This window comes from Belonocnema kinseyi, chromosome 4, assembly GCF_010883055.1.
Source record: "Belonocnema kinseyi isolate 2016_QV_RU_SX_M_011 chromosome 4, B_treatae_v1, whole genome shotgun sequence".
Taxonomy (NCBI): domain Eukaryota; kingdom Metazoa; phylum Arthropoda; class Insecta; order Hymenoptera; family Cynipidae; genus Belonocnema; species Belonocnema kinseyi.
This window is the reverse complement of record NC_046660.1, coordinates 100,900,650-100,918,695: the sequence shown is the minus strand read 5'-3', so window position 1 is coordinate 100,918,695 and position 18,046 is coordinate 100,900,650. Positions and strand designations below refer to the sequence as shown.

General features: G+C 30.6%; 2 protein-coding genes across 3 annotated transcripts in view; one reads left to right on the top strand and one right to left on the bottom strand.

Annotated features, from left to right (window-relative positions):
• LOC117172153 (sphingosine kinase 2-like) overlaps positions 1 to 13,276 on the bottom strand; it is a 50,521-nt gene extending 37,245 nt beyond the window's left edge. For both annotated transcript variants that reach the window (XM_033359955.1, XM_033359957.1), the window contains exon 1: positions 11,915 to 13,276. In XM_033359955.1, coding sequence (XP_033215846.1) covers positions 11,915 to 12,446 — 532 coding nt within the window. In that variant the 5' untranslated portion in view covers positions 12,447 to 13,276. The remainder of the gene's footprint in view (positions 1 to 11,914) is intronic.
• Positions 13,277 to 13,812: 536 nt separating this feature from the next.
• The window catches only part of LOC117172154 (60S ribosomal protein L18), a 6,898-nt gene continuing 2,664 nt past the window's right edge, over positions 13,813 to 18,046 (top strand). Inside the window, exons 1-2 of the mRNA XM_033359958.1 lie at positions 13,813 to 13,898; positions 17,036 to 17,242. Of these exons, the coding sequence (XP_033215849.1) occupies positions 17,102 to 17,242 (141 nt within the window). The 5' untranslated portion in view covers positions 13,813 to 13,898; positions 17,036 to 17,101. The remainder of the gene's footprint in view (positions 13,899 to 17,035; positions 17,243 to 18,046) is intronic.

Below are 18,046 nucleotides of genomic sequence, written 5' to 3'. Positions count from 1 at the left end.
TGTTTTTAAAAGTATGTTCGTCAAAAATAATTTCTCATCATACGTGTCTTTGAAAATTAGTATTTTTTCAAAACCCATTTAATGAAATAATAAAATTTATAACTTTTTTATATCGAGTTTAATATTTTGTTAAATATTAAAAAAAAACTTATTCTCTAAAAACGTTCATGGCGAGAATTTATTTTTTTCAAAGTAACAGACAAATAAAGTTTAGTTTAACGCATTTGGTATTGTTTTCATCCCAGCTGATCGGTCGGCGCCATTGAAAGTGAAAATACATCAAATTCATTTGACATTTCAGTGACGTAATAAGTATATGAAATTTGGATTATGGGCAAAAGGTCAACGTCACTGATTCTTTACCACAATATGAGGAAGGTAAAAGGATCGACCGTGAATGGAATATTTACCATTGACCTTGGAAGTCAATTTGTTTCTAGAAGAAACACTCAAGGAATCACATTTTGAAAATTATTTTCAGTTCAATAATTACTAGATGTTTTGTGAAAAAATGTCTAATTTCAGTTATTAATTCACTAATTGTCAGAAAATCTCATGTGCTCAGATTACATAATGGATTCTATGTGTGATAAATCCCACAATAAATCTTCGCGAGATGTGTACTTTCACACAGTACAATATACATCATTGTAAATTTCTAATTACATAATTAGAACATCGGACACATTTTTCAATCGACGACAGTCAATGGACTGATTATAAGAATTTAAAAGAGACTTGATAATGTTTTTTTTTAAATTGCCATGGAAATTGTATACAAAGTAATAGACCAAAGATTATATATATATATATATATATGTATACATGTGTATATATATCATTTCAAACAGTTTGTTGGAAAATATTTATAAAATATTAAAAAGCGATAAATGCTGACCTCATTTGTATTTCAATCTTAGTTGATCTTCTGTTTAGTAATGGAAAGAACCTTAAAAACGAGAAGTCAAAGGCTATTCCAAGGGCTATTCTAATTCCAAATGTCATTGGATTTTTGAAATTCGTCAGAATTATAAATACATTCAAATAAAATCATGAAGGCAAAACATTATGACGTCAAAGCAGAGGTGTGTAATTAGAATGAGAATCATTAATTTTATGAATATTATAAGCAGGTATAGTCATTGAATTTGTATTTTTGAAACTGCTTCGTTTTTATAAATAAAGGTTATAGCCTGAGAAGAAACTGATTTTGATTCATTACGTCCTTATATTTCTACGAGTATACCTACTTTCGTGTTTTTAAAATGCTATTGCAACATCATATGACATAGTAGAGATAGAGAATAAAATAACGATGTCGTAAATATATGAAGTAAAGATGTCTTTAAGGGATATTAGCCGGTTAAGTATGCAAAAAATGCCCTTAAAGGGAATCAAATGTTGCGTCTGCCATTTGAAAGCATACAATAAAAAAAAAACGTTATCAAAATTTCAAACCGTTAGCCACCAAATGTCAAATGTCATATGTCCACGTTTTGAGACAGTCTGTATGTCCGTGGATGGTTTTTTTGTTAGCACGAAAACTTTTTAAAGAATTTACTGATTAGATTTTCCTTTGGTAAATTATTTTAGTATCTTAAAATGAAGGTCAAGTTGGTTAGACAGCCATTTCGGATAAAAATGCAAAAAGTGAGCACATTTTGAATATTTTTGAGACTTTTTTTCAAAATTCAAAAACTTTCTATACGGATATTCATAGCATTCGAAAAGACAAGCAAATGATCCTAATAACTTTTTTTGATAAAAGCAAAATTTACCAGAGTTATAGCATTTACAAAATTCCAAAAAATACGGTTACATGAACATTTTAAGCCAAATAAACGCACGATATGAAAAAAGTGAAGAGAAGAAAAATGTTTCTTTTTTAATGCCCTACATGATTATTCTAATAACTTTTTAGAATTTTCTTGAATAATCTAAAATTCCATTTTTGACAGCATACAAAGATGATGGAAAATCAAACATTACATTTTTTCGGTTAAACTATGCAAAATAGGTGAAAAGGTGTACAGAAAAAATGGTGCATTTTAAAAATATCTATAAATTTGTTATTAATCATTTTTTGATCGGATGCGTAGTTTTTGCTTTAATCGTTAAAAACCTCCTTAACAGTCAAAAACGAAAAATCTGCCCGCTGCGTTGGCATATTCTCATCACAACTTTTTTCTTTTAATTTCCATTTTCTCTTTTTTTGGTTTTCAACAAATTTACTTTGTTATGCTTTTAATGCTTTTTTAACAATTAAAACAAAAAAAGCAGAACTACCAAACATTATTCAGGCAAAATTAATACATTTTTACATTCTCATCAGAGAAGGTATTAGATTTGTGTAAAATTTGACCCCTCCCCCCAGTTTTTGTCTATCTATCTGTCCGTGGATGGTTTTTTTGTTAGCATGAAAATTTTTTAAAAAGAATTGACTGATTGGATTTTCCTTTGGTAAATTTTTTTAGTAGCTTAAAATCATGGTTCAGAATAACGTGCAGCCCACAAATCTTCACCGATTTCGATTTAAAAAAATTGGAAAAAAGCTAGTAAGATTTCTAAGAGAGTTGTCCAGTCTGTTTTTGAATTATGTTTTCAATTTTATTATAAATAAACAAATATTACGAAAAAATGGCTTTTTTTCTATTTGGCGTTCCCGGTGCTCGCCAATAACAGAAAAATGGTTGAAATCGCATAAGTTGCATAAAATAGCATCATTTAAAGATATTCCAATATTAGACAATATACCAAAAAAAACGTTTAGCAACAAATTATTTGTTGAAAAAAAATTTTCTACGATTTTCCATAAATACACGTTTTTTTTCAAGTTATGTTGCAAAAAATTGGAATCTAAACAATATTATTACAAAAATTTCTCTTCTGATTATAATTGTTTATATTATAAACTTTTATTATTATATATATATATATATTCAATGCCAGTCTTTTCAGTTGGGAACTTCGTAATAAATTCAGCAACATTCATGATGATTTGACAAATTGTATGATTTTTAAAAACACACGCATTATTCGGGCATCTATGGACGGAAAAATTAGTTTTTTTTTCGATTTCAGTCATTTTAATTGGGAAGTTCATGAAGATTTCACCGAAATTCATAATTGGTTGATAAATTTTATATTTTTTTAAAAACAAATTCAATAAACAAATTCATTATTCCAGCATCTGTCGATGGAAAATTTATTTTTTTAGATATCCTAATCAAAACTGTTGACATAGAAAAAAACGAGTTTTTCTGTAGAAAAATGCCTGATTAATGCATTTGTTCATTAAATTTGTTTAAAGAAATAATAGAATTTATCAAATTATTATGAATGTTGCTGAAATTCTCATAACGTTTCCATGCTAAAAGAGTGGCATTGAAAAACCCGATTTTTTCTGCCGGCAAATGCCCCAATAATGCATTTGTTTATTAAATTTGTTCAAAAGATCATATGATTAATAAACAAATGAGGAATTTTGCTAAAACTATCATAAAGTTCCAAATTTAAAAAAAATGTACATAGAAAAAAACGAATTTTTCTTTTGAAAAATGTCTGATTACTGCATTTGTTTATAATATAAACAATTATAGTCTTAAGGGAAAATTTTTAAAATATAATATTGCTTCCATTCAAATTTCTTGAAATATAACTTAAAAACGTAAAATCATGAAAAATCCTATAAAATATTATTTTAACTAATTATTTATAAAAAATTGAAAACCTAATTCAAAAATCAGGCCCGACATCTTTCTTAGAAATCTTGACAGCTTTTTTAAATTTTTTTTTGGTTTTAATCGGTCAATATCTGTGGTTGTATGTTATTTTGAACAAAAAAGTCATTTTTTCCCACTGTGGGTCGGGAATGTGAAAATTAGATCATATGAACTCCCATCTAACAAACGCTGCTGAAGGCTGGTTGAACTGCTCAGCATAAAACACTAACCAGCTATCACTCTCGGTTGAAACCAATCGCCCCCCGCCCCCTAACCCTCATCAATCGAAGTTTCGTGGGTCCCCGTATAGAAATCTTAAAGGGGTACTGTTGAGACCCTGCTGGGGTTTCCCTATTTTTATTAGGGTCCGCATGGGGCAAATTGTTAGGAGCCGTACTAGTTTGTTTAAGCAAAATTGTTAGGGCCCGTTAAAGGAAATTTGTTCAGGCCCGTAACAAGAATCCTTATTACTTCCCAATTAATGTTAGGGGCCCCTTTGTAATGTCAGCCCCTTTATATTACGTGGTGTTAACGCAGAGGGTTCACAGCTAGAACGAATGAGTTCAAGTCTGGCATAAATCAAGCATTTTATACCTGTAATTTTCCGCATGAAATGTTAGCATTTCAGATTTTTCAATTTTTTTTTTCGTATTAAAAAAAAAATTTTTTTGTATATGTTAATTATTTAGGGTCTAAGGTGATCCTGTGCAGGGCCACAACAGGGGGCTTATTATGGACGTCATCTCAATTAAAAGGGTTGCCATATTTGGACCATAATAGGTCCTGATGGGGGCAACCCTAATAAAGGTAAGCTGCTGGGGCCCCAAAGAAAGCCTATATATTTTTAGGGACTATTAGAGCAATTTCTACACGGGTCACTGAGGTAGGGATTTAATTTAGAAGTTTAAAAAAGGCAAGGCTGATGTGTACCGCATGTGTTACGTTTAAATCGTAAAAATAAAATTGAAAATGAGCAAATTCAGTTTGTGAAAAAACGGCAGAAGTTGCAATAAAATGTTTAATAAATTTTTTTTAACGAATTCGCATTTTTTTAAAAGAGACAATGAAACTACGTCTGTTTTAATGAATTGTTATGAATTGTAATAATATACACTTATTTAAATGATATACAAGTTGAGGTACAAATTCGAGTGCGAAGCACGAGATACTTGATGAGAATGTATTCGTTAAAGCAGAAGGAGCTTTAACAAAAAAGATGTCACGATTACCAAATTACTCTTGCCGATGCTTTGAACTTTAGTTTAAAAAAATCTGCGCACAAGTATAAGGAATATACAAAGATCGAGCGTGGAGCGCAAGGCAAATACATTATCGAGCGCGGAGCGCTAGATAAATATATTGTCGAGCGCGAAGCGCGAGAACTAATAGTCGCGCGCGTTAGAACGATTCCGAAAAAATTTGAAGAACTTCTTTCAAACACTTTCAACGAGCATGATTAAAACAAAAATTTCAGGAAATACAAACTCAAGAAATTTTTATATTTTTTTAATTCAGGGGTTCTTAGCGTAAACAATTAAAAACAGTAATTTTTAGACATTCCAAATCCTGAGGCGCACTGATACCTGAATATTTTCATGTAATACAATTATATAAGTTTATTTATATAATGTTAGATATATACGTACTGTGAAGAAAAGATACAATGATTATTCGTGGTACTATCATTTAAAATTGTTTGGAAGTTTCATGTATTTAACTGATTTATTTTCATATTTATTGAGAATTTAATCTTCGTCACTTTCCTTATTTATCACCGTCACACATTTTGTTTTTGTAAATAAACTGCTCAAAATTTCAGCCGGTCTGCTGATTCTCGACAAATGTCGACCATAAGCTAAGTTGTAAACTACCGTCGGAAATTGTCACTACGGTACCTGAAAGTATTATGTATTAAAAATCCCTACAGCCGACTTTGAAGCGTGGTTACTCGTTCCCGAAAGGAGCGAGAAACTGTTTAAGAGAGTACGCGTCGAATGAGCCATAATAGAGATATTTTTTATCTTTTCAAGATAATATAACATGTGAGAAGTTTAAAAAAATGCAAGAATTTCTCGAATTTTGTACCTCGACTTCCCCTTGTGGCACGATCTAGGAACGCTGTAGGAACAATCTTAAATTCATACTACACAGTCTTTTAGGCCTAATCTTTAATTTATGCCAATAAAACTTGCAAAATCTTTACTGGATCTTGAGATACGACTAAAAATCTCCAAGCGTGCTGCGCCGAATTTCGATCGCTTGAGCAGCAAGTCTGGTAATCTGCGGTGATTGCTGACTCACACGCGACACAGACGGGCTTGCACATTAATGTCATATCTTGGGAACCCGTAAATATTTTTGAAGTTTTATTATGTACCTGAAGTTCCGAACTTTCAAATGAAGGAAATGAAAAAAAAATTTTTTTTTCTGAAATTAGCCTAGCGGAATTAGTTCAGCTAAGCATAAAAATGAGTATTATACGAAAAAATCTCAAAAAATAATTTTTTTCAAGGGTGAAACACCTTCAAATGTAATGCAGATAGGGGCAACACAGAATGTGCCGAATGACCGCCTTTGTACACTTTTTTATCCAATAAAAAATAGTGTTAATTTACCATGTCGTAAAACAAGTTGTTTCAGTGGGGTAAGAGCCGCCGGAAAGAATATTTATAACCACCCCTAGTGTATCAAAATGAGAAAATCGTCAAAATGAACGCCTTTATACAATTTTTTTACCGAGTTAAAAATACTTATAATTTACCTTGTTATAGAACAAGTTCATTTTGACGATTTTCTGATTTTGATACACTAGGGGTGGTTTTAAATATTATTTCCGGCGGCTCTTACCCCACTGAAAAACTTGTTCTATAACAAGGTAAATTAAAAGTATTTTTAACTCGAAAAAAATGTACAAAGGCGGTCATTTCGACGATTTTCTAATTTTGATACACTAGGGGTGGTTTTAAATATTATTTCCGGCGGCTCTTACCCCCATGAAAAAACTTGTTCTATAACAAGGTAAATTAAAAGTATTTTTAACTCGAAAAAAACTGTTTAAAGGCGGTCATTTCGACGATTTTCTGATTCTGATACACTAGGGGTGGTTTTAAATATTCTTTCCGGCGGCTCTTACCCCCATGAAAAAACTTGTTCTATAACAAGGTAAATTAAAAGTATTTTTAACTCGAAAAAAACTGTATAAAGGCGGTCATTTCGACGATTTTCTGATTTTTATACACTAGGGGTGGTTTTAAATATGCTTTCCGGCGGCTCTTACCCCCCATGAAATAACTTGTTCTATAACAAGGTAAATTAAAAGTATTTTTAACTCGAAAAAAACTGTATAAAGGCGGTCATTTCGACGATTTTCTGATTTTGATACACTAGGAGTGGTTTTAAATATTCTTTCCGGCGGCTCTTACCCCACTGAAAAAACTTGTTTTACGACATGATAAATTAGCATTACATTTTAGGGTGTTTTACCCTTGAAACATTTTTTTTGAGATTTATTCGTATAATACTCATTTTTATGCTTAGGTGAACTAATTACGCTAGGCTAATTTAAGAAAAAAAATACATTTTTTTCTCAATTCGTTCATTTGAACGTTCGGAACTTCAGATACATGTGTTATTAGCTTACATTAAAGATGACATTTCACAGATTACGTCCTGTCATATTCAGTATTTTCCATACGTATACTGAAACTTGAAATTTGAGGCTTGTACATTTTTCTATGTATCTCAAGAACCTATTTACATTTTTCGAGTATTATTTGTTTAAATTAAAGATAAGATCTTAAAGGCTGCTTGTTATGAATTTTAGTTTTTAGCTAGAACTTTCGAAGGTCATGTCATAAGCTGAATTCGCTGATCGTACCGACAATTTTCGACGGTAGTGTATATACAACTTAATATATAGTCTACCTTTGTCAAGAATCATCAGACAGAAAGAAATTTTGAGAAGTTTTACTAAATCAAAATGTGTAACTGTGATAAATGATTAGAGTGATGAGGAACAAATTATTAATCAATATGAAACTAAATCTGATAAATAAATGAAACTTCTAAGAAATTTCAAAAATGATAATACCAGGAATAATCATTGCATCTTTTTTGTTACAATGTATATATACTTTTATGTTATATGAAATTTATCTAATAATAGATGAATACTCTTCGATAATTGTATTATATGGATATATTCAGGTATCAATGTGACTCAGGAGTTGGAATATGCAAAAGTGACTGTTTTCAATTTTTCACACTAAGATCCCCCGAATTTAAAAATATAAAAAAATGCACAATAATAGCTCGTTGGGTAACTATTATGTGGTAAAAAACTAAGATATTATTTGAGTTTTATCACACACAAAAATTAAAGAAAAAATTGAAAGTTTCTTTGATTTTGAATTTCAAGTCAAATTTTTTTTTTTAATCATGCAAGTAGAAAATGTTTGAAAGTTCTGTGCATTTTTTCAGATATTCTAAACGATAGAAACACAGGAAAAAAATAAAAACGAAAATGGACGTCACCCCCCCCCCCCCTATATTATCCAATATGGCGGCCAAAGTTTTGAAATTTTTAGAACAATTTTTTTTTATTGTATGCTAGAAAATGGCTGACACAACATTTGATTCCCTTTGGGGGCATTTTAATGCTATTTTTTAAATTTTATTACCATTTGATGAAATTTGATATAAAATTTATTAAATAAATGTCTTATACCAGCGTTGATATAGAATTTTGCTTTCCAAATTCTATTTTCATCAGGTTTTTTCCAGGTTAATTAAAAACAAATTATAGACCTGACGTTGACAACCGTTAAATTCCAGAAAAATTTGAGATTTCTAAATGGAGAGTAAGATATAATTAAAAAAGAATAATCGAAAAAAACTGAAATAATTAAAATCTCGTTTGAAGTATCTTCCAAACACGATAACATTCACTTTCAAGTATTTGCCACATACTTTAAAGTACTAAAAAATTAATTAGTTTCCAAATTTCATATAATTAATTTTTTTTTCTAAATCGTTAAACTTATTAACTTGAATTATTTTCAAATAAAGTATATTTCTACATATTTTACATATACCTACTTTCAACTCAGATTTAGAATTTTAGAATCCAATACCGTGAAGATGCTAAAAAATGTGAGAGGATTTTTTTTTCAAAATCAATTGTTTTAGTACGATTTTGCCCTTTTTGTTAGTAGACCAGACCTATTCATTGAAAACAAGTTTAGACTGAACTTAACCGACTTAAATAGATTCGAGGTGTGACACTTGTATCACGAAAAAGAAGTTTTTATGACACTATGGTAAATGCCAGACTAACAGACCTCAATGATTATTGTTGACTCACAAAACCAATTCAGACTCTTCCGAAACGAAATCTCTGTTTTTCTGTTTTAATCATTTTGAGCAATATACATTGTTCAAGAGTCACATAGTTCGTGAGTGAATTTATATGTACCACACAAAACCTATCTAATATTTGTTGTAGTCTTGGAAATAGTTACTAATCAGTTTGGTCCCAAACTAACCGACTCTCCCCTGAGCCGAAAAAAAAACAAATAGAAAAATTCTTGGACCCTGGTTTTAGTATCTTATTTTCAGTAAGATAGCTTATCACTAAATGCTAATAATTTATCATTCGACTAAATAAGACTGGTCAACAAAATGTAATCTACGTATCTGTGGAATGAGACAATCGTTTCCAAAGCATTTGTTGACCCTGAATTCGAATCTGTCATCTATTTGTTTCCAAAATTTCTTTTTCAGTAGATTATTTTCTTTTCTGTAATCACTAAATTCGAAATTCTATCAATATGCTCTATTACTAATGGTCAACAAGACGTGAACTTCTATCTGTTGTTCCATCCGGTGAATGCTAAAATGAATTTATTTTTTTTAGTTATCTTCGGCATATTAAAAAATGAAGAGAAAAACACAGATTTTACTTGTTTGATAAAATAGGATATTTTTCGAAACATCACAATTTCTGGAAGATTCTCATTTTTCGTGCATATTCTTCATTTTTTTGCGGTTATCTACAGCCTGTTGGAATTATTGAGAGGTGATCGTTGCATTCGGTATTAAAAGGCGCATCGAAACATTGTACCATTAATTTAAAAACTAAATAAAAAAATTAGAAAATTATTTTACAAATATCTATTCATCCAAATTCTGGGATATATGAAGGACAGATTCGATTTTAGAGTAAAAAAATGCAGAAGTATAAGTCACATTTTATCGATCACTGTAATCAATTTCTACAATTTACAATTTACATTTGAATAAATGAGGAGACAGCGAACAAAACGGGATAAATCCATTTTTTTAAATGTAGCCAATGATCGTTTCTGTATGTTTGGAATATCAACTCGAGTATCAAACTTAAGTTGGCGAAAACATTTTGTTCTTCTTGGATTTAAGTGTAAACCTTTTTACAATTGACAAATGCTTTAAAATATTTTTCTTGTGATACATAATTTTACAAACCTTTATTTTTTTATTTGAAAATATAGTAACCAGGTATAAAATTATCTTCTGATTTCATTTGCAAATAGAAATGGTAAATATATATCATTAGAGCATTTATAATCAGTGAAATACGAGTATGACTTTGCTGAATAAAAAATGAATAAATAATTTATCATTAATTTTATCATTAATCATTTCGTTAATAACTTCAACACATTATTGGACTAAAGATATTTTATTTGCATTCAATTTATTAACCAGGCTCGCAGATAATAATAGCCGGTTTTAAAATGAATCTTCGTTCATGGATTTCAAGCTACAATATATCCTTAAATATTGGAAAAAGAACTCAGGTGGATTCATCACGTTTTATTCACTTACTCCTCACATTATGAAAAAAAAAGTTTAATAATACAATGCTTTCAATTAAAAGACATTCTAAGACGGATAATAAATCGCAATCAGTTCAGAACCTTTGAATAGAATGATTTAAAAATCATTCAACTTGATTTGATTGAATCCCGATAAAAAGTTATATTGTATGATCCCAAAATGTAAAACTATATTTTCAAATAAAAAGACAATGAACTAAAATGTGTTCAGAATCCCAAATACTTTTTTCTTCAAGTTAAACTTAAAACTATTTTAAACACCTAAACATATCTAAACTAAAACACCGGTAAAATCGAATAAAATGGCCCTTCAAAAATTACGTTTCACTTACAGTGGTGGAGAGGGGTTAACGCAGAATTTGACAGCACCATGGAAAATATAAATGTAAATAAAAATTTCTTCAAATGCTTCAAAATATGAAAATTAAAGATTTTACTTGACAGGTAAAGCAACGTTGTTTGCTTAAATGCGAACTGGATTAATAGAAACAAATTAAAAAATCGAACTATTTTTAGTTGAAAGTTAATTCTTTCTAATTGAAAAATCTACTACATATTTGGTTGAAGATTTAGTTATTTTGTTGAAACTTGGTTTTTTGTTTAGTTAAAAATTAATTTTGAATGGCATTCATTTTCTTGGTTTGGGCTTAAATTATTTTGTCAAAAGTTCTTTTTTTTTTAATGAATTAATAAAACTCTTTTGTTTAAAATCCGTCTTTTTAGTAGAAAATTAATTTTCTTATTTAAAAATTTATCTACTTTGATAACAATTCATTCTATCAGTTAAAGATTTATCTTTTTGGTCGATTGAAAATGTAAACATTTTTTGGAAAATTCATTTTTTGTTTTCGAAAATAAATTTTTCCAACTGTATAGAATTCGAGACCTGAGAATAAAGGAGCGTGGTGGCCCAATGCTTTTTTTGGTCAAAGGAGCACCTGTTTGACTAAAAATAATTCTGTTTTTGTTGAGTATTCAACTGTTTTGTTGAAAAAATCTTATTTTTTGGTTGAAACATCAACTATTACATTATTCGTTGAAAGTTCAACTATTTGGTTCTAAATGCAACTCTTTGATCGATAATCTGTTTTTTTTTCATTTCACCCATTTGTTGAAAATGCAATGATTTTGCTAGTCATGTTTTTTTTCTAGAAAATTCAACAGTTTAGGTGAAAATTCGCCCCCCCCCCCCCTGGCTGGGTCGAAAATTCGAACTGTGAAAAAATTTTTTAAAATAGCTTGACGTAGCATTTAAGCGGCCCCAAAGCGTGACTTTAAAAACCTGTAAAATAAACATGTATTTTCTCAAAATCTTACCGCTGATGATAGACTCCAAATTTCCATGACTGGGACTCATAAGTGTCTTGGGTACAGGAACCCTCGACACGAGGCACTTGATCGCCAATCTCCACCTGCTGGCCTCCCGGAGATTATCCTCGTATCTATCAAAACTTCTAAATCGAAGGGTGATCGTCGTTCTCTCTCGCCTCCTGGCTCCCTTCACTCTCGCTTTTTTCAAGGTGTAGGCATAAATATACAAATAAGCCGAGGTGTCATATTCGTCCAGCGAATGAATCACTTCTGTTGATTCAACGACCCTGAGCTGACTTTTGAAAGCACCAGGTCGACAAACGCAGCTTCCCGCGCTTTGCCTCTTAGATCTCATACACCTACATCCGATTATATCAATCAAGGGTATCGTCTCGGTTTTGGTCGTGCCGTTGCTTTCCTTCTGCAGACTCAATCCTTTATCTGTTAACTTTACACGATAAATTGTATTCTTCTTGGAAGTTATGTAAAACGTCTCTTCCAAGACGGAAGTCACACGCGCTTGAGTTTCTTCACCCATCTCGACAAAATATCACTTTTTTAACAATATTAATACATATATTTAATATTTATAAAAATTACTCAAATTATAGTCAGATAATGTAATTACGAAAATATGACTACTGTTGTCTAATCGATCAAAAATTGAGAGTCGATCATTATTGTTGATTTTTGAGTGTCTTTCGCTGTTTATATTGTCGAATTAGAACCATTCACGAAATTTGATTGTAAACAATACTGGACGGATTCGACACTTTTTTTCTCTATTATGTGTGAATTTCCGCTTTATTTATATTCATCCCAACCGTCCAAGATTTAAAAATATTTATTTATATTATTTATCTCATCCCTGGTGCTTCAGGCGCTGCAAATTCACTGATCGAATTTGATGTGACACTGATAATAAGAGGAAACGGGAGGTTGACAGTTGGAGATTGAATTTGCTCGATCGACGTCGATTCCAATAGTGGATTTTTATGCAGTTTCCCACGAGGATTTGTTCTTAATCAGTGGGGATTTGCGATAATCAGACTGTCCAAACGACATCGAGAGATGAGAGAGCACAACGCAAAATGCACCCGGCCACCACTCGATCCTGCGCGCAGAGCATGTCAATGTTTTTTTTTTTTAATAGAGAGCAGTTACTCCGAAATTTAAGTCAATCCTACATTTACAAATTAGAGAACACTTAAAAACTCGCGGAGTAGGATATGCATGTATGAATTCATCCGCGAGTATGCCCGGCAATTCAGCTGCATGCCGAAACACGAGACTGAATACTTGTTTCTCTCTTGATTTCTTTGCTTTTATGCTATTATCGGACCCATCATATTCAATGGTATGGCTCATGTCTGCTGACTGATCATGTGTTCATAATGTTTCTAACCTCTCCCCGCCACCTACCTTTTCGTTTCACAAAATGTCACTTTAATTGGCCAAGTGGCGCTATCTTATGATTTTCTAAATCAACTATGCCCTTTTTATCGACAGGTTAATTAAAAAAATGTAACCTCACAATATATTTTCTATAATTTTGCTATAATTTTATCATGTTATCTATGACGTTATTTATAAAAATAAGGTTGTGCTAGTTAAAATAATTTGATGATTTCTTTAGGATGTAGCCTTCTTTAAATTGTATTTCTTTCGGACCAAGCATATGTAGCGACATACGAGACTCGAGATGTTTTAAGAAATTCAATCTGCAGCGCCATCTGAGTCTCTTTTCCGGTTTGTCAAAATGGTGAGAAGTTACACATTTTCTGTGCTCGTGTTCAAAATCCAAAAACATCCTTTATATTTGTACAAATAGTGAATTTTTCAAGGATTAAGTACGTGCATATTCATCTGATTTATCGAAATAACAGCAACGTTTTATTTTTAGGGTATCGACATTAACCATAAACATGACCGAAAGGTGCGACGAACGGAACCCCGGTCGCAGGACGTTTATTTGCGACTACTCGTCAAGGTATTTACAATTTTATTACTTTTCATTTGCTGTTTTATATCTGCAATTATTTTTCCTTCAGAAGTTTAGATTGTTTATGTGTAAAAAAGGCAATTTTCAATCGTCGAAAACCTAACCTCTTTGGAGGTTAGGTTTCCGTTGGTGTCAGGGTGTCACGTCGAACTCGTGGTTTAAGGATTGAAACAATATGTTCCTAATTTTTAGTAGTTAAATGTTAAAAATCTGTTTTTGAGATTCTCGTTTTGTCCTATTAGATGGGGGAAGTATTGTTGTACAGCAAGTTAACGTGGAGTTTTCAGTTTTCACTAGACAAAACTTTTGAATTGATTAAAATTATTTGTATAATAAGTTCGCCTTTTATTTTTCCTTTCTAGTTGATTTTGTCAAAGAAATGTAGTTTGATTAAAGTTTCATTTAAACAAAAAATACTTTCATTGAAGTGCAAGCATTAGACGATATTTCCTTGAAATTCGAAGCCAAAAACTTCCTGTTGTAATTTTTTACTTCTGATTTTTTGAATTTCAACATAATTATTTAAATTGATAGCGAACTGCACTCTGTGTCAGTCTGAGATACAAGACTGGTCCAATTTGAACGTTCGCCAAATAAAATTCAGCTTTCCTATTCCGGCTTTTATCTCAATTGAAAAGACGATTATACTAGCTGAGACAAATTTTACAATTAGGAAATGATTCAATTTGTATGCATAAATATAGAGCTTTTAATTTTGTATGCTTTTTAGGTAAGTCTTCAATCCTTATGATTTGAAACTTTCAGTCTTAAATAAAACAAGTTATTGTAATCTGTTCAAAGTGAAATTCCTGAATTGTAATTTAAAATTGTCTAAATTGTGTCGAATTGGAATGTATAAAATTATAAAAGTTTCCAATTATTGCAAATTGGCGAACATTAAACCGTTCAAGATGACGTCGGCACTTTTTCCCTTTTAATTCTCAAGTTCAAGGAAAAAGTTTATTATTTCCTTTTCATGACTTTACACTCAATTAGTTAACGCGTTTGATTAAGAACGTCATTCGAAATGTCGTGGCACAAATAAAATATTTGTGTTGAACGCTCCGAAATTCGGCGCCTTTAGTGAGTGATTGGTTATTTCTCAGAATAAAATGGGTTTAAATTTGACTTCTTCAAAATTGTTGCATCTGAAAAATAATGACCCTACACTTGAATTCCTCCGGAATTAACATATTTCTGAAGACTCGAAACCCCAAATTTCCTGGAATAATTTTGCAATTGTCTCTGATTTTTTGCATTTACAAATTTCAACATCTTTGATTAGAAAAATTTATGGCGAACTGCACTCTGTGTCAGTCTAAGATAAAAGACTGGTCCAATTTGAATGTTCGCCAAATAAAATTCAGCTTTCCTATTCCGGCTTTTATCTCAATTAAAAAGACGATTATACTAGCTGAGACATATATTGCAATTACGGAAATGTTCATGTTAAATGCATAAATATGAAAAATGTAAATTTTTAGATTCTTTTTAGATACATCTCGAATTCTTATGTTTTGGAGCGTTCAGTGTAAAATAAAGTATGCTATTGCAATATGTTAAAAGTTAAATTTCTAAACCGTAATTTTAAATTGTGTAATTGCGATGTTAATTGGAAATTATTAAGCTTAGAATGTTTATTGTACATCATTTTTAACAATCGTCAACTAAAAACTTTTCAATTTTAATGAATAACATGTTCATTGGTTATTTCCTGAACTCTTCCAATTGAAATCTATTAAGTTTGTGCATATTGCTTCCATATTGTTTAACAAGGACTGTTATTCCTGAAAAAAATAAATAGATTTCAATTTGACTTTCAAAATTGCTGTAATTAAAAAAAAAACGCACGACACTTGAAATCCTTAGAAATTAATCAAGTATTTTGACAGTATCCAAATCGTGAATTTCCTAGAATAATTTCGCGATTGCCTATGGTTATAAATTGACAAATTTCAACGTCTTTAATTAAAAAAATTGATAGCGAAGTGCACTCTGTGTCAGTCTGAGATAAAAGACTGGTCCAATTTGAACGTTCGCTAAATAAAATTCAGCTTTCCTATTCCGGCTTTTATCTCAATTTAAAAGACGATTATACTAGCTGAGACATATATTGCAATTACGGAATTATTCAACTTGAATGAATAAATGTGAAATACGTAAATTTGGTAATGTTTTTTTAGATAAGTCTTCAATTCTTATGCTTTCAAGCTTCCAGTGGGAAATAAAATAGGCTAATTCAATTAGTTCAAAGTTAAATTTCTAAATTGAAATTTAAACTTCTATCAATTATTGCGATATTAATATGGAATTCTTTAATGCAACATTTTTATTATACGAGCTAGCTAACGATAGTCAATTAAAATTTTTTTTAACTTTTATGTACAATTTTAAATTGTTAATTCTTGGACGCTTATAATAATATTTTATTAAATTTTGAACATTCCACTAATTATAAGTTGGTGAATGTTTATCTCCTCAGGTTGAAAACTAAAAGTTTTTTTTTATCTTAAGCCTTAAATTTAAAAAAAAGTTCAATTTTTTATTTTGTATGGTTTTGCTCTTATGCAATTAACGCGATTTAAAATTCGGCAATCGAATCTCGAGGCGCATGGAAAATGTTTGTTACGTATTGAAATAATCCCCTGACACTCGAATTTCATTGAAAGTAATATATCTCTAAATAATCGAAATACTGAATTTTATGGGATAATTTCACAATTGGCTTTGATTTTTTGCATTTACGAAGCTTGTAAATGCAAAAAGTCAAAGCCAATTGCGAAATTATCCCATAAAATTCAGGGTGAACTGCACTCTGTGTCAGTCTGAGATAAAAGACTGGTCCAATTTGAACGTTCGCTAAAGGAACTTCAGCTTTCCTATTCCGGCTCTTATCTCCATTTAAAAGACGATTACTCGAGCTGAGACAAACACTTCCGTTATCCAATTATTCCACTTGAATGCATAAATATTGAAATTTCTAGATTTGTAATGCTTTGGAGCTAAAAATATTAATTTCTTAAGCCCTGAAGCTTCCAAAATGAGATTATATATTCATATTATCCATCTTAGGAAATCAATCCTATTTAATTTTATTATAATCATTCATTTATTATTTTTTTTAGCTCTATCGGTACTTGGCGAGGAGAACGAACTCTAAGTTCAACAAAATCATCCTCAAAAGATTGTTTATGAGTAAAATCAATCGTCCACCAATTTCGCTGGCACGAATTGTTCGTTTCATGAAGAAGCCAGGCCGTGAAAACCGCATCGCAGTCATTGTTGGTACAGTCACCGACGATGCTAGGATCTTTGAAGTTCCTAAGTTGACGGTATGCTTTTTTGTTTACATATAAACGCATTATTTTATAATTCAAAATTAAAACAATGTTTCAACTCACCTACAAATTGGAAGCACTGTTTTAAATGCTTTAGATTTTATTACTATTTTTATTTAAAAATAACAGTTCTGAAGGAAGAGAGAGAAAAATCGATGATCGTACGATCAACTGCATTTAAAAATGAGTTTCTATGAATTTTCCATGCTTCTCTTTTCAAATTTAACTTAAAATATGGAAATAAAGATATTCAAGAGTGTTTTCTGCAAATTTGATCAATATATTCTTGTGATTTTTTATAAAGGATTTCGTACTTCAATTTGAATGTTGGAAGTGTCAGAGTTGGTAAAAGTAGCTTTACATTATTCCATTTAACTATTTTGTTGAAAATTACTTGTTTTTTTTGTACGTAATTAATTTTTGGATTCAATTTTTGTTTAAAAATTGATCGCTTTTAGTTTAAAATTTATTTATTTTGTTGAAAGTTCGTTCTTTTTGGTTGAAAATTGATCTTCTTGACTGAAAATTTATATTTTTGTATTGAAGTTCCACAGTTTGTTTGCAATTTTTCTAGCTTGACTCGGAGAATTTTTCTCAGTTTGTCATCCAACGTATCTTCAAAAGTTTTTTTTTTTTTAAGGGCATGCGACACAGTGGAATTTCTACATTACCAACCTCTTTTTTCTATTGAACAACATTTTTTTTTTGAACCATAGAACTTTTTTTGTAAATCAAATATCGAACTCAAAATTTCAGGAGAGCATTAGAAGACATTATCCTACGTTTATGTACTGCATT